Below are 27,059 nucleotides of genomic sequence, written 5' to 3' on the forward strand. Positions count from 1 at the left end.
TTATTATTATTATATTATTATTATTGAACTCAAACAGCCTAGGTGTGTACAGTAAGGTGCAGGTCCCTCTCTCCTCTAGCTGTATGAGTGGCTATGCAGCACAGGGCCAGTGACGTCGCACCATACAGCCTGCTCTCACTCCCTTCCTGCTGCATCACAACAGCCGCTAGTAGCTCGAGCAGCACCACCAGCCAGTGTACCGGGGGGCAGGATCTAAGAACCCAATTAACATCAATTAAGAACATCGCAACAACCCAGCGACAACATCATAACAAGTCCAACAACCGCCAGCAAGTGGTTGCATTGAGAAAAAGCCCCGATTCCTTTTCCTTTCCTTTCGTTCCAACCGCTGGGACATGGCCAGGCCAGAACAGGTTCTGCTCTTGGAGCCTCAGCACGAGCTGAAATTCCGAGGTAAGAGAGGGGAGAGGGGAGGAGGGCCCATGGTGGAGGGGGGAGAGGATGGATGGAGGGTGCAGGCCCGGTGGGACAGGTTGAGACGAACCCCGGGCATAACCTGCACCACCTGTCCCCGGACTGTATCACCAGGAATAACGAGAATTCTAGAAGGACAGTTGGCCAGGTCAAACGCCACAGCAGCTCCACAGCAGCAGCCATGGAACATGACAGCTAGCTTAGTTAGCCCCGGATTAGCTTGCGCTAGCTAAAGCTAGCCAGCCAGGCCCAGGCAGTCTGTCAGAGAGACGTTTGGCACTGCAGCAGCTGACAGTCAGTCAGTCACTAAAGCAATGTGGAAATGGACTAAAGGGAACTGTATTCGGCAGGACAATAGTCAGACGAATGAATGAATGAATGAATGACACTTGTCTTTCTGATAGCTTAGAGTTAACAGTGCGCATTAGCTGCAACATCCTTAGCACTGGGGTTTGTCTAGCTAGCATTAGCTTTGCTGCTCTCTGATTGGCTGTGTCGCTCTGCCTGCCTGCCTTGCTGGCCAGCTGTCATTAAACAACTTGACACAGGATGGTGATGTGGTCGTGATGATGGCAATATAAAACGTGATCCCAGGATGGGATCACGTTTTATATGCTATCCATTCATCACGGCCACATCACCACCACCATCGTGATTTATGTCTCAGAGGAACTAATGATTATTAATGTTTCCGAGGAACTAATGGGCGTTGAGAGCAGTAGCAGGTGTCACAGGATTGCAACATCCATCCATCCATCCCCGAATAGCTTACTTATACAGCTTATAACATTGTTGTGTTGCATTCACTTACAGCTTATAATAACATTGTTGTGTGTGTTGCATTCACTGAGCACATTGCCCATACTCCAGATATCACACACATTAGGCTGTGTGTTGCTATTTGCGACAGATTAAAACTTATCGTTCTCTAAGTATGCAATGTAAGTGACTGCAGACAGCAAATGAAAATATCTAGAAAACAGCTGTAATGGCTCTACCATAAATCTAATGCACAAATTAAGGTTTAGTAAGGTTCTTTTTATTTTGTTTTTTTTGTCCTTTAGTAATGCCAGTGTAACTGGTATTACACACATTTTAGCTGGACAGAAGAGAGTGAGTATACCTTGTGCACTATAGAGATTCACCTTTAGGCACGCGGGTCTTGTAACAACCTGTCTTGTACACTATCAGAGTTAAATTAACACATTATCTAGGCCATAGAGAAGCTCTCGGTGCAAACTTAGCCTTGAACTTAAGGCTGTTAGATGTGGAGGGACTGGATTTGTTCACACATTCATTATTTTCTTTGCATCGCTTATCCTACTTTGTCATGGCTAATTTTAACTAATATTTTCAACACACATCCAACTCGCCACACTTGATCTGCTATTTATAAGTCCATTTATAAGTCCTTCACAGATAACAGCAACGGCATCAAGTGTCTGCCCAACAGAGTTCTTTTTAAACTGAATTTTGTGGTTTCTGTGAGTTGGACACTGTCCCGAGGTACTTTCAGGAAGTTGTAGATCAGGTGTACAGTAGTCACTGGCGCGAGTCCTTTCATTGAAGATTGAAGCCCTCTCAGATGTTGAGCCAAGTTTGTGAGGGTCTGAATTTCCTCTCTGTGCTGGCTCAATGGGGAAGGGAAGTGTCAGTTGCTCTGGACATTTACTGGGGTGAAACCTTATCTAGAATCTGGTGTATGTGCTAATTCTGAAACAGCTCACTTCCACATTAGCTTTTTACAGAGTACCACTGTCCCTTAAAGGCAGACTATTTCTCCTGTCTACACTAGCTACTGTGGCATAGTAATATGTTATTTTATTGGTAGACTAAACTAAATCTCCCAGACCCACACAAATACCCAACCTTTAGATCTTATCATTGTTTTCCTAAGTGTCTAACCGATCTCAGCTATAATTTAATCTTGAGTACCTACTATGGAATGTTTAAGCCCCAATATTAAAGCCATTTGTACAGCCATGTACTGTATAGGCCCAATATTGCTATGTTGCAGGCAGGGTGCCCTGGTCTAAAAGCCTTTTGGATTTTGTCAAATGGCTTTCACAAAAATAACATTGCCTTACTGAGTTATGGGAGTTTATTAAACTAGTATGAGGTCACTGGCAGCCTGGCACCATTCAAAGATGGGAAACAACATTTGTGGTTTAAATTTGAGGGTGGCCAGTCTCATCACAAATGCTATGAAAGGTATGCAGTGGTTCAGCTTCATAACCCCTGAAATTAAGATGCAAGTGACTATTTCTCGGCAATAAATAGGCTATTAGCCTAACCAGTCTCCTATGCATGCATAGTCAGGTCTCTGCACAGACGCACCCAACCTCCCATCACACACACATGCATGCACACATATTCACACACGCACACACGCACGCACGCACGCACGCACGCACGCACGCACGCACGCACGCACGCAGACAGACAGACAGACAGACAGACAGACAGACAGACAGACAGACAGACAGACAGACAGACAGACAGACAGACAGACAGACAGACAGACAGACAGACAGACAGACAGACAGACAGACAGACAGACAGACAGGGTTAAAGTAGACTTATAATAGACAAATAAATAATACACAATAATATGTATTAATCTGGTCATATTGTCTTAGACAATGATGTATTTAAACTAAAGGGAAACCAACACATTTTATAACATCTCTATATTTTTCTTTCTGAAACAGAAGTAGTTGTGCTGATAAGTTTACCCCAGTGTAGTCACTAGGGTCAAATCTGTGAATAGGAAAAACTATAACCCTTACTTTCTTGCTTTTTACATGTAGCTGCTAACATCAGTGACTGTTGTCCTTGTTCGTAGAAAGATATCTGTCTTGACTTAAGAAAACATAATCATGTTGATGTAATGGAGGCCATAGACAGACTATATGGGTGTGCCATGCCAGTGCCTGCCTGCAAAATGCATAATGGGAATTATAGGAACAGATAATGGAGGGAAAGGGGAATATACTGTCATTATGGAATGTATCATAAATATAATTTCTATAGGTCATCTTCAAGAATGAACTGAAATCTGCATATTAATAGCATGTTTCCCTTCAAACAAATTCAAATCTATGAATTGCCTTTGTCAAAAGTGCATCCCAGGCTTCGCTAATCAATAGAGCCTAAAGTCATCGGCCAAAAGTGTAGTTTGTTGTGATGGGGGACCGGGACGTTGTATTCCTATTTAGGGACGCTGTGCATTTGATAACTTCACCAGGGCTAAGAGTGTTTATGCAGAGAGAGGGCCAAACTCCTACTTCTTAGTTGTCCTCAATGACCCCACACTCATCCTACCTCCGAGTTGTCCTCAATGTCTCCACTCTCATTCTAACTCCTAGTTGTCCTCATTGTTGTTAGCACTCATCCTAACTTATTTTAGTTGTCCTCAATGTCCACACTCATCTTACCTCCTTTACACAATAAAAACAGTACATAGGGTAACAATTATTAAAAGAACAGAAATAATTGCAGGTGAGACTGAGAAAGGAAACCCATATAGGGCTTATACAACTATACACAACTATAACTTAAATCTTAGATATTTTATTGTTTAGGTATTAGACTTTTAGGGGCGGCCATAGCTGAGTGGTTAGTGAGTGCGCCTAGGGAGCCAGAGGCCCTGGTTGCCGCTGGTTCGATTCCAGGCCACGCCAGCCAGCATATGTGTCGATGAAATGAAATTTGTCCGTAAGCAAGACTCTTAACCCCTAATTGCTCACAGGTTCTCATTGGAAACAAGACCGCCAGGACTTTCATGAACGACCTGTTAAAAGGAATTATCCTTATCCTATAGTAGGTATTTAGGTTTTTTGTTAGGTTTAAACTAGGTTTTGTATTCTTAAAATACATTTTTAGGCTCTTGTATCTTCTCTTCTGTTTTTGTCTTGTTGTTATTGTGGTGTGGAGACTGCGGATGGAAATGAGCTTCTAGCTAAATCCGGCATGTTTACATGAGATCATGTTCCGTTGATTGAATTCACGTTCATGTATTAATGTGCATTGTACTGTCTAAATAAACAAATCTAAGTAATATAGTAACTTAATTTAGTTATCCTCAATCTCCCCACTTATCCTAACTCTAAATTGTCCTATGTCCCCACTCCACCTAACTTCTAGTTGTCCTCAGTGTCCTAACTCCTAGCTGTCCTGTAAGAAACCTGACTTGGGCCAACCAGCCTTTATTTCTAGACTTGTTTAGATTTAGATAGAAATACAATACTTAGTAGTTGGAATACACAATACAATTTACAATTTACAATTTTGGCATTTAGGAGACGCTCTTATCCCAGAGTGACTTACAAGTGGAGGTCGGAATAAGCAGAGTAAGCATGAACTCAAGTCAATAAACAACGAGGTAAATAATCACATAAATAGATTGCAATAGAGTGCACTTTGATCTAAGACATTCCAATAGGTAATGATCAGATGAAAAAACAAGACTTAGATCAAATTTCATTTGGAGAAGGCTGACCATGTACATTTTTTGTTGTTTTTTTTTCTTTTAGCTTTTTCTTTTCAGTTTTTGTACCGTCCCGCCCAAAGTTGAATACAGATAATATTGTTTTAAATAGATTAAATCGATTAGTTTGATTATTTCAATAAAGCAAAAACAGACTCGCTAGACAAAGACAAGACAAGAAAAGACAACAAGGGCCGCTCGCAGACCTGGTCAGCACAACACACAGGATCCATCCATGGATTGGTGGTTTAGTCATTAATGCATATTAAATGTAATTAATGATTAGAAAACTGTAGTACTGTTGTTGTGCAAGGCATATAAGGGTCCATTTGATCACATCCGTACACTCTACAGTCTACACCAGCAATTACATCCTCACTAAGAAAATCAAAAATACATACATAAAACAATAACGGATGGTTGTAATTTACAACTTGTTAACTTGTCCATCCATCGATCAATGCGTTTGTCTCTGCTCACTGCTTCACTGTTGAGAATTCTCTGAGTAATCGGAAGTCAGCAGCGTTACTTGTCACCTGTTGGAAGTCCACCTGAACGGACACAAAAAAGTACAGAGACGCGTTGTCGAGTAGGTATTGTGCTATGTGAAGTCAGTGCCACCGCTCCTCTTGCTTTACTCTGATTAGCCATTTACTTATGTCTGTCTACCAATGACTGCTTGCCAAATGCCAAATGTAATCCCAACCAACTACTGCTTGTCATATGTCATTCTATCCCTGGCAAAGTAAGTGACAGACCACTGGGCGATATGAGGCCTATCAGCTCACCAACCTTCTCCAAATATCGACTAGGCTATAAGTAAAACCTTTTAATTAAGTTAAAACCCCATCCCAAACTATTAATACGTATTTATTAATATAAATATTTATTTGATCCCTTTGGCCCACATGTTTGGGACATTAGTTGAGCAGATTCAGATTGTGCCTCGAAAATGAACTGCAGTCCCAAGAAACAAACATATTGCCAGTGCATTTATGTGATAAATGTGTTTATGTAACACTATCACATCGGTTGTTGGTAACAACAAACGTAAAATCGTTCTTATGACTCTTGCGGAATTTGATCTAAACTTGATGTTTCCATTTCGGCTGTTTTATGCAATATTTGATTGCACACATTGTTTTATGTCCAAGAAAATTACTTTCAATATTACAAATATTGTACTGTTTTCCTATGTCCTCAGATATGCGCAATCTACTGTATCCTGATATTGACCTTTTTACCATCATGTGCATCGAAATGTATCGCTGCACACATTTTACCACACATTTTATTTTGAATCTTGACAGTGTTGTATGCTCCAGCATCAGTCAGCTGTGTAGTGCCCACAGCACCACTTAACCTGAGTTTACCTCTCTCAGCACTTGGTGTAAAATAAAACAAATCACTGTTGTAACGCCCTTGCTTTTTTTTTATATTATGAGGGCTCCAGTGTTGTTGATGAATGAGTGTTGTTGAGACATTAATGCATCTGGCCTTCCAGTGCCTCAGAGATGTGGTCTGTATTTACAATGCTAGCTGTAATTCGCTATGGCCTAAGAGAATCAGCTGCTTTATAAAGGAGAAGTCATAAGCTTGTGAAGTGGATTACTGCATGTGCACAATTCACTCTTTCAGTCTCTTGAGGTGAAGTGTTGCTTATGATGTTAAGCAGCTAAGTGGGATGGTTAAACTCAAAGTTAGGTTTACAAGCAGTGCTTGGTTGAGGCAACAGGCCGAGGTGTTAATTTGAAGTATTGACAGTACTTAAATGTGTCTCAAACAGTGCACTATGTCTGACATGCTATGGTCTTTGATGGATTTTCTGTTTTCTATGTCCTCTCATAATTTTCCTTGGTAGGTACTCAATTCCTGGAGTAAGCACACCTCTTTGTCTCACTGCACTGTTCTCACGTTCTGTCTATTCATAAACTGGGATTTTCAATCAATCTAAAAGTTGCAATAATTTGCCTAAAGAAAATATCTGTACAAAACGAACAGATGACCCATTCTTAAAAAGTGGCCACTTTGTCTCCCATTCCCCGCAGGTCCGTTCTCAGACGTGATCACCACGACTCTCAAGCTCTCCAACCCTACAGACAGGAATGTGTGTTTCAAGGTAAAGACAACAGCACCGCGCCGGTACTGTGTCCGGCCGAACAGTGGCATCATCGATGCAGGCACCTCCATCAACGTCTCAGGTAATAAGTGAGTGAGAGGTCACGCCGATGTAGTTAACCTCATGAACCCTTGCGTCCCTAATCTGGGGTGAACATTCATCAAAAATCTCTTCAGAAAAGACATTGTGTAGAGGGAAAAAAGGAGGGGGCCGAGTATAGACCCCTAGGGGCGTATCTAGGGTTTAAGTGGTTAAAGCAGCCATCTCCAGAGCCATATGTACAGTACCTGTTTTGCTTTCCTTCGCTGCCTGTTTCTGTCTCAGCTTTCAGTATTGTCCATCTAAATAAATAAAAAATACAACGTAATATATATATATTTATATAAAGATCAAGGTAGCAGGAGAGAATAGAAAAATACACTATTAAATCCTGTATGCATGCTGTCATTCACCCTTGTTATTTTATTTTCATTTAATGGGAGGAATTTAGGAACAGGGATTTGATCATCCTGCATTTCAACAGTAACGCTGGTCAAATAAATTAAACTGTCTGTTTTGATTATGATTTTAGCTACAGTATCAGCCAGGCCTACATTTGCCCCCCCCCCTCCATCCTCAACTTACTCCTCCTCCTTGCTAGTTGACCTATTCCCCTTCCCCCCTCCCCAACCCCAGCCGGGCTCTATGAAGGACAGAAGTACGGGCTAGGGTTTCCAGGCTACATCACCTCTGCCATTTACAACCCACCAGATCTGGTGTCACAGTCTGCACACTGTGTCACATGGGACAGCGGTCAGTAGCGAGCAACAAACTAGCTCCAGTCTACTCTGTTAACTGCTGTCATTTGTCACCCTCATTAGGCTGATAAAGGTCACATCATGTTTTGGTCCCACCAGGATTGTAGTTCACACATTGAATCACCATTGACCTAAGGAACTCAAACCTCTTTCTGTCTTGAGTGAGAGCCCCAGCTCTCTAATTGGAATCAGAGCAGCTATAGAATCCTTAATCCAAAATTTACCAGCATTTTGCTGGTGGTAATTTCCCACGTTGCCAAGCACCGTACAGGAGTAGTAACCTCTTCCCGTCTAGTCTGTCTCTAGTCAGTAATTGTAAACAGAGCAGCATAAAATTTACATGGAAATTTACGTCTTGTCGGAACGAGAGGGAAGGCTCTGCCACAGGATACCTACAAACCCCTGATGTGTCATTTGCTGGCTAAGCAGAGAATACAAACAGTGCTTTTGAAGCTTAACCCGGCCGAAACTTTATATGTTAAATGTAGCCCACACCACAGGAATGGTGCTGAGCTTGATTGGTGTTATCCAGCACCCATTGGAAAAATCTTTGGCCTCAAAAATCCCTGTTTCAACAAATATTGATCTGCTTTTGGGGGGAAGTCAAAAGTTCTTTATTGTCTCAAGTGGGCCTGCTAATCTCTCAGAACATGTCAATGTTCTCAGGGTATTCCAAAAGTTAAATAACATTCTTTTGTTGCAATTATCATCATTAACTTGACAGTGCAATAGCCACAACTTTCCATAGAGCACAATTCCAGTTTGCCCACATTATGACAGCATAGGAATATCGTCATCATGAGCAGATTAAAGTGGGCACCCATCTCCCGATGTTAATAAATAAATAATAATCTCCTGATTTGTGATATAATTACCAAATGTAAGTCTAGTACCATATTTACAAAACATTCAGACTAGCAGAGCAGGAAGCCTAACCTTTTTATTGAATGGCTTCAGCGGCTGATCCAGAATTCACCGCATACTGTCATTATTTAAGCAGCCGTTTCTTTAAAAAGAAATGTGTTGCCTGCCATTGTCTTGTAGAGTAGACATACTTGCCAAAAGCCAAAGTCTACCACCATTTGGCTGGAGGCCAGAAGTAGGTGGTAAGTTCCCACACTGGAACAAGTCTGCTAACCTCTGAATTATATTGAATAAGATGGACCCAGGAGAACACACTCAGTAGTAGTGTGAGATCTGCATGGCTCCTCTGAGAAACCTGAATATAAAGGGGCTTTATGAATATAGCTTGTAGGTCCTTGTGAGTTCTCCCGCTAGGCCTATGACCCTTATTTACTTTTCTTTCCCACGTTTCTTTCCCAGTGTCAAGCACCTCAGTAGGTCTGCTGATCTTTGACCAATTTTTCCTCACAAACGGTAATGAGCAAGGAAGACATGATGATAAGCTGTCTTCCTCAAAAAGGCGTTGTAAACAGGCTCCCATTATAGAGAAGCTTGTTTTGGATAATGTCGTCGCCGCGAGTATGACCGAGTATGACCCGCGAGTATGACGTAACGGCAAAATGGATGCTGATGGATGAATATGGTCTATAGACGGCTGGAGAGCACTGTATTGTGAATGGAACAGAAGCATTGGGAGACTGCTGTAAACACTCAAAGATGGGTATTTAATTAATTCTGTAGTTAACTTCTCTTCTCAAGGGACCCAATTAATTAGCGACAGGAAAGGGAAACTTCGCTTTACAACCCAACCTCTCCCCTTCTGATAGTTCCATTCATCAACAACAAGCAGGCAAACACGCAGATTACAATCCTGCTCAACCGTGTTGATTACAATTAATCTCAGTTTTATGAATGAATGCCCAGTGTGAAGTCAGAATACTAAATCACGCTATTGGCAGAAGAAGTGTTTCCTCTTTAAAGACTGCAGATCAAAGACATTTAGCTTACTCTTTGTGTTCCTGAAAGAACTCGCGCCCGATTTATACTTGTGCATTGTGTCGTGCACCGAAAAAAAAAGTCGATCTACAAGCTCACAACATGGCACAGGGCGACACGTTGTGAGCTTGTAGATCTACTATTTTTGATGCACAACACAGGCACGCAACTAAGTATAAATCAGGCTTCACACGCCTTCCTGCCTCCATTCTCCGGTGCTGTCCCCTCAGACCCAAGGTAGATGGCCGTGCAAATTGGGCCTGACTGAAACAGGACGTTCTCAATCTGTTCCCGCCGTCTGGTTCTGGTTTGCTATATTGAACTGCCTTGATTGCTGTAATGGCGCACTACAACTCTGAGGTTTTTCCACTCCGGGGAGAATTGGCATGTGCCATATACAAGAACCATCCTGGTAGCCACATCTGAGAGCAACCATTGCTGGCTTTGAAATTAAGAGGTCATTTGTTTCAAACCAAAGCCAAAGAATCACGCATTGCTCAGAGTTGGCACTGATATTTAAGATTTGCCTTTTGAGTTCCAGCCTGGCTCTTTTTAAGAAAAAGTTTTTTTTTTAAACTGCAACAAACGAGAGAAAAAGATCACGCATCAGTAGTCATTTTTATCCCCTCTCCACTGCAAGGCTCCCCTAAGCTCTGACTGGAATGTTTTTTTTTTTAACCGACATATGAAAGTGATCATTGTAAATCATCGTTACAGCTTTAAAATACCTTTTCGGCCACTGGAATGACATCAAATAACACACCACGACTCAAGTGCGCTGATGTGGTGATGGGTTAAAAAGTACCATTCCAGGCCCACACCTGCTTTTTATTAGAGCGATATGTAACGTTGAGATGAAAAACAACGGCGTTAGAAGCTGTTGGAAAGATTACCCCCCAGGGTATTTGTAGATCCATCAGTGTTTCGCTGTCATGGTAACACTAACATGGAAATAAATCACCTCCGCCATATTTCCGAGCAGCAGGGGTGAGCGCAGAGCCTCAGAGCTGCCTAGGCCCCTAGTTTACCGTTTTGACAAATATACGGGCGCTTGACGCTCACTAATTCCCCTTTTAATACTTTGGACTGATCTGGAACACTGAGTTAAGAGTGGGGAAAGTCGCTGACGAAGAGTGCTGAGGGCCTAATCGCTGACATTCCATAAGTGTTCACGTTCAGGAGGGACAAGTTTTATTGCTTAACTTCACCTGCAAATCAAATCCTGCCTATCTACTGTGATTTGGATGATGTTAATGCAATTATCTACCTGACTTGTCGCTGTTGGTTAGAGTTGAATTAAAAGCAACAACTATAAATGTTTCCTTGCTGTAGATAGGACAAGGATTTGCTCATTTTAACTTAATATTTAATATTTTAACCACTTAAACCCTAAATACTTTGTTGACCAGGTCCCCCAGGGTTTTATACTACTGGGTCTCCTCCTTTATTCTGTTTACACCATATCTGTTAGCCGAAAATAGGCGATCTACAAGCTCGGCTATTTCTGCCGAATGTTCACATGACATGCCCAGGATAGGGACGCTTAGGTTCATGTGGTTAATGCTGACTTTATTTGTGTGTCTTGTTGTGTTGCAGTTATGCTGCAGCCTTTTGACTATGACCCCAATGAAAAGAGCAAACACAAGTTTATGGTCCAGTCCCTGCTGGCACCACCAGACATGACCGACATGGAGGGAGTTGTGAGTACCCTGACATCCTATACACACACACACACACACACACACACACACACACACACACACACACACACACACACACACACACACACACACACACACTCACACTCACACTCACACTCACACACTAACTATAGTTCTAAACAGGCCTGAAAATGAATGTCTGGTCCGGCTCGAACGAAGCCCGGCCCGAGCAATTACCATACTTTTAGGCCTGAGACCGGCCGCCTGAAAGTAAAAAAAAAAAACGAGTTCATGCCTGAAATGGCTGCGTGTGCTGGCTCAAATCACAGTAGGCTACGGGTAACGGGATGAGAGCGAGAAAGAGAGAGTGAGTCACATAATTCACACGAGAAGAGAACGAGTGATAAAGAGAGGGAGAGAGAGAGAAAGAGACGTGATATGGTCGCATCTAATCAACTTCTAGTAGGTGAATATATCCTCGCTGTGACTCTGTGTAGTGGACACACGCATGCGCACACAGAAAACAAACATCCATGAATGGACATGATAAAGACTCACCAGTCATCGCTAGGCTAGACGATCGAAAAAGGTCTGTACTTTCCTTCTTGTAAAAAGGTTAATTTGAGAGCGAGCAAACAACTTATAATCCATTGCCCAGGGAGAAGTCTCCCCCCAAGCTTTCTGACAGAAAAACTTGGCCACTTAATTAATCGGTTGTCAGTTCGTCTTGCACGACAAGCATCAACAAATAGCTTCAACTAGATTCCTGGAGCTGGGAGCAGAACTTCAGAATAAAACTCGCAATGATGACTTGTCAGTAGATTTTATTTTGGAGTTCATGTACTTGGAAGTCAGCGCACAGCGTCGATCTTCTTCGACGCAGAACAAAACACACACAAAACATTCCACCCTCCGTTGTCCGTTCCGCTCTCGTTATCCTTCTTTACCACAACTAAGTGTGCGCACTTGTTTCTTATATAGCTTGTAGATCTGCTATTATTAATAAAAAATATATTTAAAGAAAAATCTTTTCTTTTCACGCAACCCAAGCCCAGCTCAATTAGCATACCTTTTCAGCCCCGGGTCGGGCAGGGTTGGATTCGGGCAGAATTTGAGAAGCACACATGCACACGCGTATATACACACATAGATGTCCAGCAACATGAATAGGCATACAGTATATACTCTGAATCTGCTATAACAATTACAAAAATGATTAGAAGTACACACTTCTCCATGTTAGGGCTAGGCAATATATAGATATTATATTGATATTGTCATATGAGACGAGATATCATCTGGGATTTTGGATGTCATGATATGGCATAAGTGTTGTCTTTGACCTGTTTGAAACACTTGAGCCTTATTTTATTCTTACATTTTTCTTTTTCAAAAATAGGGAAATTAGACAATCTAGCATACAGCGCATCGCATCGCAAGTTAGGGCAACTCCCAGCCAGGGCGAGGACCTATCTCGACGACTGTGTGTGTGGTCCCGTTGGCGCTCTCATTATCACATGCTCACATACAGTCGTAAATTAACTGCAACACGCTGGCGTGACACTTGGGAATTTGGTATTGTGTTGTGACACACACAAAATCGTGTAGGCCTACGTATACCACACACAGACATTGCACACAGTACACACATCCCGTGGAACAGTTACAAAGGAGACACTGTACAGAGGCAGAGAGTGAAGCCCAGTGGGTTATTGTGTAAGCCAATGTGAGGTTCTCGCAACACTTGAGAGCAGATTGAGAGTGTAAGGAATAGCCTGCAGCGCCCTGCTTGTGGTCGATCTCTACCCACTGTAGTTTCCCCTCTTTCACGGCCCAACAACTGTAGACCCAGAACACAATGAACAGAACTCCCACTGGTAATACACAAGACCAGATTTTTTTTCCATATAGGCAGGTTGACTAACAACACAGTTATTTGCACCAATGGCCTCTGGGAGCACTTGGCGGGGGGAGGGGGATCCACTAGGGTAGTTTGAAGAATCGGAGTCAGAATATTGCCAAGTATGACGTTTTGTGCAAGGAATGTTTCTTTTGCATGTGGTACTCTGACAACCCAACAAAGCCACTGAACACAGGGACTGCTGACCATCTAAGTACATGCACATACTGTACAGGATTTACTAGAGTCTAGACTGTGTACAAACAGGCAACAAATACCACTTGTTATTCGACGTTGGAGCATTATTCAAGCACATTTCCTTGGCCAGCCCCATCCATTTATTTGAACCATAAGACAATTTAGGCTGTCAATGCCCCGGTGAACTTGGGATGCACTGATAATATGTTTGGATATCAGAAGAAAATTAAGCAATATACACTCATGGTCGTGCTTTGCCGTCATTATTGACAGGACATTGATGCAGTCAGGAACAAGGCGCTTACTCTGAGTTCTAAGCATCACTGACATCACTGACACCCTCAAGTGTATTGTGATTATACAATGGTTACCAACAAAATAAAACATGTACTCAAAACGTATTCATATTGTGTGGCAATTCGCTCTCAAAAGAGCTAGTGTTTTGTCTGTTTCCCTGGAAATTCATGGAGTCTGACTGAGGCATGAACTAGAACCTGTTGACTCAGCCATGAGCCAGCCAACTTGAGCTAATGAGCTAAATAGAGATCGTGATTAGAAAAACAAAACTTCCCTGTTAGCTCAATCTCGTAACTTGTAAGATATCCGCTGTTTTCTTTTTAGCTTTTACGTCTGCAAACTTACCATGCATTCTTAAACTGGTACCACTATCACTGTGTCACTGACTCACCAGCACAGCTGACGGAGGAGGGCAGAGTTTTGGACAAAACTCGTCAAGCAGTATTCAACTTTGCTAGTAATTTACCCATGTCGACAGGAGGTTTCTGCTCTCTGTTGTTGTAGTGTCTCATCTGTATCTGATCAGATGTCTGAGGATGAGCCCTCTGTGCGGTCATCTTGACACCCAGCCTCAGCAGGAGGGGTTCTTGGCTTCTCTGAGCTCTCTCTGTTTTGGTTGAATGTACCACAATGTTTGACAGATAACCTCCTCTATTTGTTTCTCTCCCACTGATTGAAGTTGAACTTCATACTGTCTTACTCCCATTTTTTTCTTTTATTCTTTTGATGGAGCTAATAAGGTTTACTTTGGACTTGCACAAAGACACTTTGTCAGCTCTTAACCCTTTAAGACCGGGAACGCATCTGTGTCATTTTAAGAATTCTTTGGCTATTCAAAAATAGTGCATAGCAAATCTTTGAATATATATTTGAATAAACATTTTTAACTCTGTTACAACTTCTGGGGGTCCGTGGAACAAAATATTTTGAGATGGGGGTCCACGGCCAAATACATTTTTTTTAAACTGTTAGGATTTAGAAGACATTTGTAGAATCCCCAGAACCAAAGATTTTAGTAACAAACATTCACTTGCAATTTTTTTTTTCAAAAATAGCCCAAAGAAAATTTTACCATTGTGTTACTGGACAGGATCTGGGGGGGGGGGCAGTGAAAACTTGATACCATGTAAATGTGTTTGATGCTTTGTACATACGCGTGTAGCAGAAGTGTTTTTCAACAACACCAGTGTTTTGAAGGGCATCATGTAGATGCTATCCATGGTTTATTCATCCATAGTCGGAAATGACACACATAAAAACAGTACATAAGCACATTATTACAAATTGTGAAATACATCATGAAATCCAATCATTCAATATTTCCGTTGTCTGTTGGTATTGCAGTATTCTGTGCTGCCTTGCCTAGGCGCAATAACAATGAGACTGTCATGTTATACTGCTTGTATCTAGTGGAAGGAGGCCAAGCCAGATGAACTGATGGATTCCAAGCTGAGGTGTATGTTTGAGCTGCCTGTGGAAAATGAGAAAACGGTAAGCACACACGCACTCTCCTCTCTACTTTCCTCCTTCACCCCCCCCCCTTCTCCATTCTGTCTCCTCTTTTTGCTCTCCCAGCATCCTTGTGTCTTTTACCGCTCTGCTGAGTCCAGTTCTGTCTCCTTCTCTCTTACTCGCTCTTTCCTGTCTTACTCAACCTTCCTTTACTTTTCTCTGTCTCTCTCTCTCACTCACACACACACACACACACACACACACACACACACACACACACACACACACACACACACACACACACACACACACACACACACACACACACACACACACACACACACACACACACACACACACACACACACCTCTGCCCTTTGCCTTCTTTTTCTCACTCAATCTTTCTCTCCTTTTCACTCCCTCTATTCTCTCTCCCTTTCTCACAAAAATACACACACACACACACACACCCACACAATATCGTCTCTCCCACATATTATCTCTCTCTATCTCTCTTTTAGTTTGTCCTCATTCTCTCCCTCTCTCCATCTCTGCCTCCATCTTATCATCCCGACCCCCAGTGCGAGCTCTCTCTGTCCAGGCATTGTTATCAACAACCCATCAGGGGGGTGCGTGCACACTCCCACACGCACTCTCTTTCTATCTCTCTCTCTTGCACGTTCTCTCTCCCTCTCTCTCCGTTTCTCACACACCGTTTATTATAGTTCTGACTTCTCCCAAACCACATGCAGCTGCAGACATTAGCTCCCTGTTGGATGAACCCAGTTGTGCAGGTTCCACAAACACCAGGAGGGGATAAATTGCCTCTTGTTGCTGTTTTCAATTCATTAAGAGCTGTGAGATACATCCACATGGCTCCCAGTCGGCGCAGTGCACCACAATATCTGCTGGACAAGAGATAACAGCTGATAGGCAGGAAACAGCTTGATCCACTTATGAAGGGACGACCCCAGATGAACTCTCCCACTGACATGATAGGAGGCTGGAATGTTTGTGTGTGCTGGGTGCATGTATGTATGTATGTGTGCGTTCGTGCACATGTATTTGTGTTTGCACATGTGTATGTGTTTTGTATTTGAATGTGCAAGTACACGGTACTTATGGCGCTGTGTCTCTGTGCCTAGTACCGGCGCCCTCATCACCACGGGCAATAAAATATTATCACAGTCCCTCGCATCCCTGTCGCTCAGGGAACTGCTTATCAGTGACACCCAATGCGTACCTGACATCTCACCTCCTCTTTAAACACACCCAACAGCACGACATGGAGTCCAACAAGATGATGTCATCCGGCCTGCTGAAGTCGGAGTCCTCCACGCTGTCCATGAAGTCCATGAGCTCCACCCTGGACGATGGGGAGGTGAAGAAGATCATGGAGGAGTGCAAGAGGCTGCAGATGGAGGCGCAGAGGCTACGGGAAGAGAACAAACAGATCCGGGTGGGTGAGAAAGGCTTTCATAGTCAAGAGTTTTTTTTTTCCCCTGTGTAAAGTTTCTTAAAGACGGTCAAAGTACCGATCATGTCGAGTCAGACCAGCTTGAAATTAAATACAGGTGTGAATACAAAAGGACGTGACTAACAGCTGATCCATGAAATAGGAAAGACAGTCCTATACAGAAAACAAAAGCAAACAAATTGTATTGTATTGAACTACTCTTGAACAAAGCCTTCACAATGAATTCTGAGTATAGGCTCTGTGCATAAGTGTAGTCCCAGGTTTCCAGAAGGTGACATACCAGTTTCATACCATCATTTTCCCATTATTTGGCTCGGCAGCAGATTTGAACAGGAAACACATATTACATACTGAACCCCAACTGCTCCAGTGGAGCTGCGTAGTGGCCAACAGTATAAGACTTTGGTTGTACTAGTCAGCTCCCAGGTTTTAATGTGTCTGTCTGTCTGTGTGTTTCTATGTGCAGGGCGTTGCTGAAAATGAGCACTTGTGCTCAGCTACTACCCTGGGTAAAAAACAAACAAAAAAACATATTATTATATTATTATTCAAATCTACTGCAGAGCAATGTGCCATGTTCAGAATGCAGTCAGTAAAGCTGGAGAAAATATCAAAATCGTTTTTTCAAGCACGTTCCATCATTTTGTAGCTTTTTGTGAGAAGGGAGAGGATAGAATAGGCTAAGAGCAGGAAAGGAAAAAAATGGATAGATACAGGTAAAAGAATCAAAAAGATACAGTATGAACATTTACATACATGAGGCGAGATAAAAAAGAAGGTGCAGTGTTCTTAAGGTGCAGTTCACTAGACCAGTTTGTGCAACAAGGAAAGGTAAATCCACATAGTTCACATAGGTAAAACCATGCAAGGCAAGTCCACTGATTTATAAATTAAAAAAAGGAATGTTAATAACATTTAAAATTATAATCTAAAGAAATCCTCGACGAGTTCGACTATTGGTTATAGTAGTCGCCTAGTCAACTACACACAAACAGATTTTGTAAATTATAGTATTGATATTGTGATTTGAGACTGGATATATCGTATAGGACTTTGGATATCATGATATGGCGCAATCTTTTTTGTCCATATCGCCCCGCCCTACCAGTTACTGTATGCTCTCCCCATGAACCTCCTCACTGTCCCCAGGTGTGTTGGTTGTCCAAAGACTCCACACCCTTCCCGGGTCAACAATGGGAGTTGGCAGCAGTACACACAGTAGGGAAAGAAAGTGACAAAACATGCATACATTTTTACAGTGGAGTGTAACTTTAATATTAATACAATGGCATTTCTGTTTTTGTTTTATTGTACACTATTTATCATAGGGTTGTATCAAACCTCACATGTCCTTTGTCAGCCCAGTAATAGATGGTAGAAAGAAAAGCTTGACACGTGTATCAAAGGGTTGTGAGTCTGACTCAAACACATGATGTCCATGTAAAATATATATCCCCCTTTGATGTTTTTAAACCAAGCCCCTTAAACCTACATTCTAAAGAGAATAAGCTTTCGAAAGGGCATCTTGGGCTGCTCTAAACGGAAGAACTGAGCAGTGAGTCAGACAGTCACTCCTAAAACAAGTAGAATAGAAGGGAGGGCTGATTAATTCAAAGTTGAAAACCCCCAGTGCTATTGCAGCACCACCCCACCCCTCCTTTGGTCCTTTATACTTTGAATTGATCCTTAATCAGCGGCAGACCTCAGTCTTGTAAGCTCCCAAGGCATTTTTGGTCCGTCGATGAGCATGTCATCAATCACAACCATCATTGAAGTAGGGTTTAGAGTTTGTGCTTTTAAATATCTGGCTGGCGATGAGTCGCACACACACAAGCGTGTGCACAGTCATACACACGCACATGCACTCACACACTCATATACACGCTTCACATTCCCTCTCCCACATATACACTTTGCGTGTCTCTCTCAGACACACACACACACACACACACACACACACACACACACACACACACACACACACACACACACACACACACACACACACACACACACACACACACACACACCACTGACAGCCAAGTGAGAGACACCCCAACACACCACCACTACCTCCCCTTTAAGTGTTGCCAGAGGCAGAACGACTGTTGGCCGCTCCTGCGGCTCAGATTAAACTAACAGAGAGACCCCCCGTCCCCCCTCCCCTCCCGCTGCTGGGAAATCAAGAGTGTTAAAGCCTGGCGCCTTTTTGTGGTCCTCGGAGGGTTGGGTCAAATGCAGATTTAAGCATATCCCTTTTCTTTGAATGAATGAATGAATGAATGAATATAACTTTATCTTAGTGACTGATTGATACACTGACCCCTCTCTCTCCCTCTGCTGTCCTAATCTCCTCATCTGTCTATCTGTCTCGCTCCGTTTCCTGCATCAATTCACCCTTTCTATATTCCACCTCCCTCCTTCCTTTCATCCTTTTTTTTTACTTGCTTCTTCACTTTCTAACTTCCTCCCCCCGATTTGCCGTTTCTTAACCAACCCCGCCCCCCCCATGTCTCTTCCACCCCATCTCCCCTCCGACATCTTCCTCACCTCTGTGTTCCCACCGACCTCAGGAGGATGACGGTTTGCGGATGAGGAAGAGCAACGTGATGTCATCTCAGCACTCCTCCTCAGTTGCCATGGTGAAGGAGGAGGGCCTGAGTGCCCGCACGGTGGCCCTCATCGTGCTGTTCTTCGTGGTGGGCGTCATCGTGGGCAAGTTGGTCTTGTAGAGCACAGTATGGTTCGGTCCAGTCGGCCCACAGCATGCTTTTTTGGGGGTGGGGGGGGGGTTGGGTGGGGGGGGGCGGGTGGTTATGAAACAAACAAACGCAAATTCCAAGGTGAGATGTACAATTGCAAATCGAGTCATTGTGTTATGAACAAACCAACCAAACTGTTACAGATCTTGCCTCTACGTAAACATTACATAATCCTTTTCTGGCCCCTCTTCCTGAAGTTTCATGTTATACAGATAACCATTTCTGGGGGCTAGGGTGGGGTGGGGAACGGTTAGGTAGGGCTGGGGTGGGACGGGGGGGTTGGTAACATGACTTATTGCTAGTGATTCAGACGGATTTTCTAACACTGGCGAGCAGGTGGCGGCTGTGGTAGTGGTGGTGTATTGATGGCAGTGGTGCGACTGAGTCAGTTTGCATTGTGTGAATGTCATATAAGCGTATTGTGGTTTCTTTTTCTAAGTGACAAAGGCCTGAGCCTACGTATATCTATACGTAACCCCCCACCCCGACTGTACAGTATACAGTATTTCAAGGTTTGCCGTGTTCCTTCCAGCAAAACCCCCTTTACAGGAAGGTGGGATTTGCAGCGAGATGTTCCAGAGAAAGGCTAGGCGTTAGTCAACACAGGGCTATTGTCAATCAAGATGACTCCTCCAATCAGAGGCTTTGTATAGACCGGCTTGTCTTTGATTGGACAAAATGTGATCGACTATATCGTACACAATACTACAACACCATAATCCCCCCCAACCACCCACCTGTCTGGTTGATTCCCTTTACCCTAGAACTCAATCACCATTTTCCCAGTTGACAGAAGAGATACTTGATTGCATGCCTCCACAGAGCGTGTTTGGATTTGGACTTTTGAATTTAATTTAAATGCTTTTATTATTGTGATAATGATGTTGTTTTGGCTGTAGGTTTGCACAACTCAATCTTCTGATTTATCTTTGTTTTTTTTCTCGCATTTTTATGATTTTTGTTGTTACTAAAACTAAAATCAGCTCCAGGTTGGTAGGATTGGGTTATTTTTCTAAATGGTTTCTGGATGTAAGCCGTTTGCCTTGTGACCTGTTTGGGCAAGTTATTCTTAGGCAGAGAGAGAGAGTGAGCGAAAGTTAAGTAAGTTGAAAGAAGGTACATGTAGAGTCAAATGAATATTTTACGCCGTTAACTACACTGAGGTGCAATACATAATCTCAAATCTTGTTCCATGTCAAGCATATTGTGCTTTTCCTGTTTGTTTTTCCTGTTGTTTTGTCATACTGTCCTATTAAGCCATATATTTGTTGGCATTGTTATGACAGGGCAAATATATGTCTGTCTGCAGAGTTTGTGTTGTCCTGTTCCAGCTCTCCACACTGTCCCAAGTTTTATTCCACTGCTGTGTACAGTCTTGGTTTGATTTGCATTCATCAGTTGACTATTCCCAATATATCCACTTGAAGTTGCTCATTTTAATGCACTAAGGTTGAAAGAATGCAACATATACTGTATTTTAGACTGCTTTTTGTTTGTTCATGTATCTGACCCGTGAGGGGGAGGGAGAAGAGCGTATAACCCGTCCTCAAGGGACCACATTGTACTGTTCAAGCATTATGTTCTTGTTTTGGGTTTTTGTTTCAAAAATAATACTAATAAAAAAAGGAAGACAATACACTCAAAATGTTTCATCTCACAATTTGCATATTGTGGATAAGACAATAAACGGTTCCGTGATAAGGAGTATTATTTTGGATGAAGGAGAGAAATGGGGAGAATTTGCTGTACCTACATGTACATGTGATAAGTGGGGTATGGGAAGAGGGAGGAGTATATTCACTCCCAATTTCTGAAAGAGAGAAGTGATTAATTGATTCTACTGTACCACTACCTGTAAAGTGTAAAATCTTAAAGCCTGACTTATACTTAATCATACAACCGCGTCCCTCATCGAAAATAGCCAAACTACATGCGATGCATTGTGAGCTTGTAGATCGACTATTTTCGGCGTGTGATACCGTCGCATAAATTAAGCACAAGCGTCAGATTAACTTGAGTGTGAAAAGTTTTACTCTTAAAGGAACACTTACAGTTTATGTAGAGGTGGACAGATGGAGCTGGAGGGTAGGAGGCTAGGAGCTAACCACAGTCAGGCGTTGTATATTTCTACTGTACCTCTGTCAGCGTGCTGGGTTGAGGATGACTTGCTGCTTAGAGGGAGGGCAGATTAGGCCTGAGCTACAGTCCCATCCTGGGTTGTGAAGAGACCTGGGTCCATTATTGTTTGAAAAATAAATCTCAGACTTCCGTTTTATTAACCTGCTTGGGAGCACCAGAGGGAGATGGGGTTTCATGTGACCCATCTTTCTGAGTACCAGAAAGACTCAGACAGGCAATGACAGAAAAGTAATCAAACTAAAAACAAATGTACTTTGTGATTGACAAATAAATACAACAGTTTGTACTCGGGCAGGTCACAAGAAACGCGAAGGAGAATTATTTTTTACATACGTATGAATCCTGGTCTGCTTGTGAACACACTACATTGACCTATCCTGGAGTCTCTGACCATCACCGTGATCAATGTAAGCAGTCAGGCAACTGTTTTGTATGTATATAAATAAATAAATAAGTCTATCTGAGATGATTAATATTCCTAGTCTAGTAGTCTCTCTGGTGTATAAAAAAACAACCCAACCTTGTTGGACTATGTAGCATCTTAATAAATTAAATTAATAAAGCCCCTACCCAACTCTGTGTGAAGTTATTTCCTGTTTGCTTAATGAGACGCATGCACAACAGTATAAACAATTTTGATCTCCCCATCAGAAGCAGGCCGTGCTAGCTAACAGGTTTTTTATCAATCACATTACCGTAGTTTGTAATTTGTCTGACATTTTGCATTGGTCAGTCTCATTATCGTCACTGGAGAACAACAGTGTAATTACAGCACTCTCCCTGTCACCAAATAACCACTGGCAGTTTGAGGCAGAAAGCTGTCACGGCCTGCAATTAGCACTCACATCACAGGCAGAAACACAGCCACAACTTCAAATCCACAGCCGTGTTTGCTCATTAGTTCCTTCGTCTCTTGCTTGATTTGGCTGAAGTAATATTTGCAGTGGGATAAAACGTGTTAAAATATATTGTTGGCAGGTAATTAATTACCCGTTTGGCTTTGACATCTGTAGCTGTGGTGTTGAATGAAAACATGTTGATTCGTCCAATGTTATTGTATCTGTAACAGCCAGGGACCTTGCTTGTCTACACCTCATGGTGGAGGCAGCAGAGCTGTGCTACTGGACAAGTACGCTCTCTGGAAAACGCAACCAGTGTGCACCTGGGCTCGGTAGCGCCTCAGCTGTTTGGCTTGGCCAAGGTGAGATACAGCTGGAGGATGCTCAGTGGTGGAAAAGAACCAATATTCATTTATATTTTTACGTCCTGCTGGGAAATATTCCATATCCAAAGTAAATCGCAGAGGAATGCTTCAGGATACGGAGAGAATCCAAATTATTCAAGGGGTCTTGGGGTTTGCTCCTCACCTGAAGCAAAGGTCAGAGAGTCAGTTATGGATGTTCAAAGTACATTATTGCAGCTGTTTGAAATGCCAAAGGTGTGATGCAATCCCATGCACCTCAGACAGCAGCTGGCTGATTGATGAGGCATCGCTTCATTGCCTTTCATATTAACAGCCAATAAACATGTCTAGCCGGTTCTACTGCATGCTGAATTGTGCCACTAGGTCTTTCCCTGTAGCGTTTTCCATGCCTTTTGATTGTGTTGAAATATGTTGTTGAAAGGGATGTAAACGATCATGCAACAAATGCAAGTGTAAGTTTATACTTTTTCTATGAATCCATTTTAAATGATGGTTCTCATTGTCACCCGAGACTACAAGAGAAACCACATCAGATGTTGATCTCTCACCTTTAAACTGGATGACTTCCAATGGCTGCAGGCTTCTCCTCTCCCTTATCCAGAGATTGTGACTGCTGTTTAACCGTTCTGCTTCTATCCCACCCTATTTCTATGGATCTGGTCCTCATTGAGGTCTGCGCCATAAACTTGATGTCTGGCTGTGTTTCGAAGTTGGAAAACATATAAAACATTGCAGCCCCGAGTTCACTGCATTCAGCTATGCATCAGGCCGACACACTCTCCCCCAAGAATAGATTTCTTGGTGTTAACTGTATGCTGTAATTACTTTTGGCAAACTGATGTGTATTGTTTTAAACTGTCGTAGAAGCCCGCAGAGAAAGCGATCCGTCTTCCTCCTCATCAACAGTTTTTTAAATCAAACTGGCACATGCAGACATTTGATTGGTTTTACCTCTGTATGGCCATCAAGGCAGACCTGTTTGGCACATACTAGATAAGCCAAATCATCTTGAAAATCTACTTGCAGCCCATGGGCATGGTCAAGCAAAGAGCTCTGTGTGGGAGTTGTGAAATGTTTGGGTCCATACTGTTACTGGGAACAGGACAGTCAGTGTGCCAAAATGGTTGGAGGCATGTCAACTGGCAGACACTGGACTGGGAGAATAGCCCTGTGGCAGCTCTCTCCAGCAATAGCATTTTCAATCCTGTGTGATCTTAACCTTAGAACAGAAACATGACCCAGATTCGACAGGCCTCCAGAACCTGATCAATTGCTATAATTGCTACAGTATATGGTGATCTCCTTCTGTCAAGTATGTCCTACATGCCACTTGAATATTAAGGGCTTACTAATTGAATATTAGAGGTTGCCTCATCTGCTGATATTTTGCAAATGAATAATGTCTATATATTAAGTCTCTAACGGAATAGATTACGGCTGGTGATTTGCCTGGGAACTGGGACATAATATGTCCCATCCCATCAGTATATTATGCTGATGGATGAGGAGTCAGCTCAAACATTGTAAGACTATTCAACAGTGGACTATTGAACATGCTGCTCAATATGTGGGATCTGGTAATTTGTTGAGAATAGCCAAACATTGTGCCCTATTTTTCCAGATGAGTATGAGGTCATGACAGAATTGAGGCTGCTCGGCTTTGGCACGAGATCAAGCAGGAAAGCACTGCCCCACGCTGCAGTCCTGCTCTCCAACACACTGCCTTGTTCATTTGATTCACGGGACCAGGCATTCTTTAATGGCGTTCATTCAAACGAGCCAGCCCACTTATGGATGATGTTCCCTATTTATACTTTTCAAATTCATATATAAATAATGGCATTTTCCTAACAGAGCTTGTTAAATGAAAAGGAAGAGAGAGGGCAAGCTGATTTGAATGTTATTGTTACTACTGCAGTGATGTCATTCCAAACGGCCGTGTGTGTACTGTGGTTTTGTGTTGTGGTGCTCATACTGTAGGCTGCATTGTACTGTAAGCTTTTTATGAGGAGACTGGAAATAGTAAAGTAGAAACAGTGGATAGAAAAACATACCTCTGTTGCCTCGACTCCATCCCGTTTTCCTCGGCCTCAGTCCAGAATCACTTTTTTTTTTACCAGGGTATTTGTCAGGCATACCCTCCACATTGTTAGTGGTTTGGAAACTCACTTTCTCTGAAAGGAAATTCTTAAGGACTTGTTTTGTTTTCTTTCTCTTTTCTTTAAAGAAGCATTCTTTTCCTTAAAGGCAAGGCAACCACTGGTGTTTTTTTTTGTTCACGCTTGGTTCCACCGATGTAATCCATCATTTGTTTCAGTTAACATGGTTAGATACAAACATAAGGAACAATACTTTATACTGGCTAGAAGACAAATATATTGAGCTACATTGAATCAGACATGTATCCGTGTTCTGTTGTCAGAGTGGTATTAAACTACACACACTCTTTCAGGTTCAGGGTCACCTCGCTGGTCTTCAGAGTCATACCCTATGAAGACTCAAGGAAAAGTGAAGGTCAGGGTGAGGGTCTCTCACAAATGTCTTCTGTTATGACCTTTTGTCAAAATTGGAATCCTTAATTTTAGGGCATTCCTTCCTCAGCCATTTAATAGACACAGCCAACATGTGAGGCAAAAAGAAAAAAAGAACCGGTTTTGGTTTACTATCTGAAAAGGGCACTTTTGCACCTAAGGAAACAGCACAATGACTACAGGACAAATACTCAGAGCAATGCTACTAGTCTCAACCCTTCACAATTTGGCTATTTGCTGACATGACTACATGTGCCCCCAGAGAGTCATTACATTTTTGCATCAGTGTTGGTAAGCTCTTGGCTTGCTGTGAGAACAGTAAGCTTCACTTAACTTCAAGTTTCAAACTGTTCTGCTCACCATCACGTGTATATTTTCTCATAATGTGTCTGAACTCCTGAAATAGGTGAGGAATGATCACCTTGGCTGTAGAATCTCAACTGCCTGCCCTGGCACTCGGTTTGTCCCAATGTTCCTCATGCTGATATAAAGCATTCGATCAGTAGCCCAGCGTGAACACACAGAAACATGTCCTGGAATCAGTCACGCTTGGTTTTTCCATTGTTTCACAAAACTGGAGCAGGACTTTATAATTTGGTGTTGAACGGATGCCTTTAACGAGCCAGTAGGCTTAATTGCAAACAGGTTGACCCTGCGCTTCCCTCCGCCTGGTTGTGCATGTGGCGTGCAATAGAAACCGCAAACAGACTATGAAAAACTACCCCCAGTCATCACCCACCCCAGCCGTCTCCGATGCACAACCTGGGTGGATCCGTATGTTATTATCGGCTGGATTTCAACTGCTTCAGAGTAAGTTTAATGACAGATCTGCGTCATTAGCGTACAGATAAATGCCATTCATCCCCTCCCCCTCCTCCAACCCCAAGGTCATGTTCTCCTCATTCATCCAAGCCTGAAGTACACTTGCTCAGACCCTAAAGGATGACCTAATAGCGCTGGCGGCTGCCATTGCCATTCTCACAGGAGTTAATAGGAACAGCATGCAGGCTCTGGAAAGGACTTGTGCCTCTCTCTCTCTTTCTACATGCCCCCCCCCCTTCCGTGTCCTAGCAACTTCTACAATAGAGAGCCAAAAACCATCATCTCTAACAATTTTTTTCTTTTCTCGGAAAGCACACATTTTCCCTTTATTTCCTCATTTAGATGTAACCCTACAAATGAGACCTGGGGATTAAGAATGGCGTAATGTCATTTAAAGGTTTCTCATTTCTCAATGTTCTATGATCAGCAGTTACCTGATGCTTATTTGTCATTGTTCCCCCAAATAACAGGTTGTGTTTATTAAGGTCATAACAGTTAGTGTTTTCAATGTTCCATAGCCTGTTTAACTTTAATGCCAGAAGGCCTTCTGTAAGAGAAATTGTCGCAGAATACAAATGGCCGGACATCTCATTTTGGAACGATACACCTCAGTGGTTCCAGTCATAACAGTGATGTTAAAGCTGGATTTTCTCTCAGTGTACATTTGAGAATGAACAGCTGAGCATTTTTCTCCTGGCCCTGCCTGTCTCCTAACCACAGGTCCTCGCTGCTCATTTATTGTCTGTGCAGCCATAAAGCAAAGTGAACTTTGTTGGCCGGTGGTGATGGATTCTAATGAAATACTATGAAATACAATCAGATATCCCTTTGTGCATGTATTCAAATCACTCGGAGTGGTGTTGGAATGTCTCTTGTA

At 42.6% G+C, this 27,059-nt stretch overlaps 1 protein-coding gene across 1 annotated transcript; it reads left to right on the forward strand.

Annotated features, from left to right (window-relative positions):
* Positions 1 to 160: 160 nt before the first annotated feature.
* Positions 161 to 19,498, forward strand: vapb (VAMP (vesicle-associated membrane protein)-associated protein B and C). Its single transcript, XM_084062930.1, has 6 exons — positions 161 to 414; positions 6,973 to 7,125; positions 11,336 to 11,439; positions 15,206 to 15,286; positions 16,527 to 16,706; positions 19,298 to 19,498. Exons 1-6 carry the CDS (start codon positions 357 to 359, stop codon positions 19,454 to 19,456), a joined length of 735 nt encoding a protein of 244 aa, XP_083919056.1. The 5' UTR covers positions 161 to 356; the 3' UTR covers positions 19,457 to 19,498.
* The last annotated feature ends 7,561 nt before the right edge of the window (positions 19,499 to 27,059 follow it).

The sequence above is a fragment of the Gymnoscopelus microlampas genome (genome assembly GCF_963454915.1).
Source record: "Gymnoscopelus microlampas genome assembly, chromosome: 7".
Lineage (NCBI taxonomy): Eukaryota > Metazoa > Chordata > Actinopteri > Myctophiformes > Myctophidae > Gymnoscopelus > Gymnoscopelus microlampas.

Coding starts and splice junctions, on each gene's coding strand:
- vapb (XM_084062930.1), top strand. CDS start 357: ATGGCCAGGCCAGAACAGGTTCTGCTCTTGGAGCCTCAGCACGAGCTG. Junction 11,440..15,205: donor TGACCGACATGGAGGGAGTT/GTGAGTACCCTG, acceptor GCTTGTATCTAG/TGGAAGGAGGCCAAGCCAGA. Junction 16,707..19,297: donor AAGAGAACAAACAGATCCGG/GTGGGTGAGAAA, acceptor CACCGACCTCAG/GAGGATGACGGTTTGCGGAT.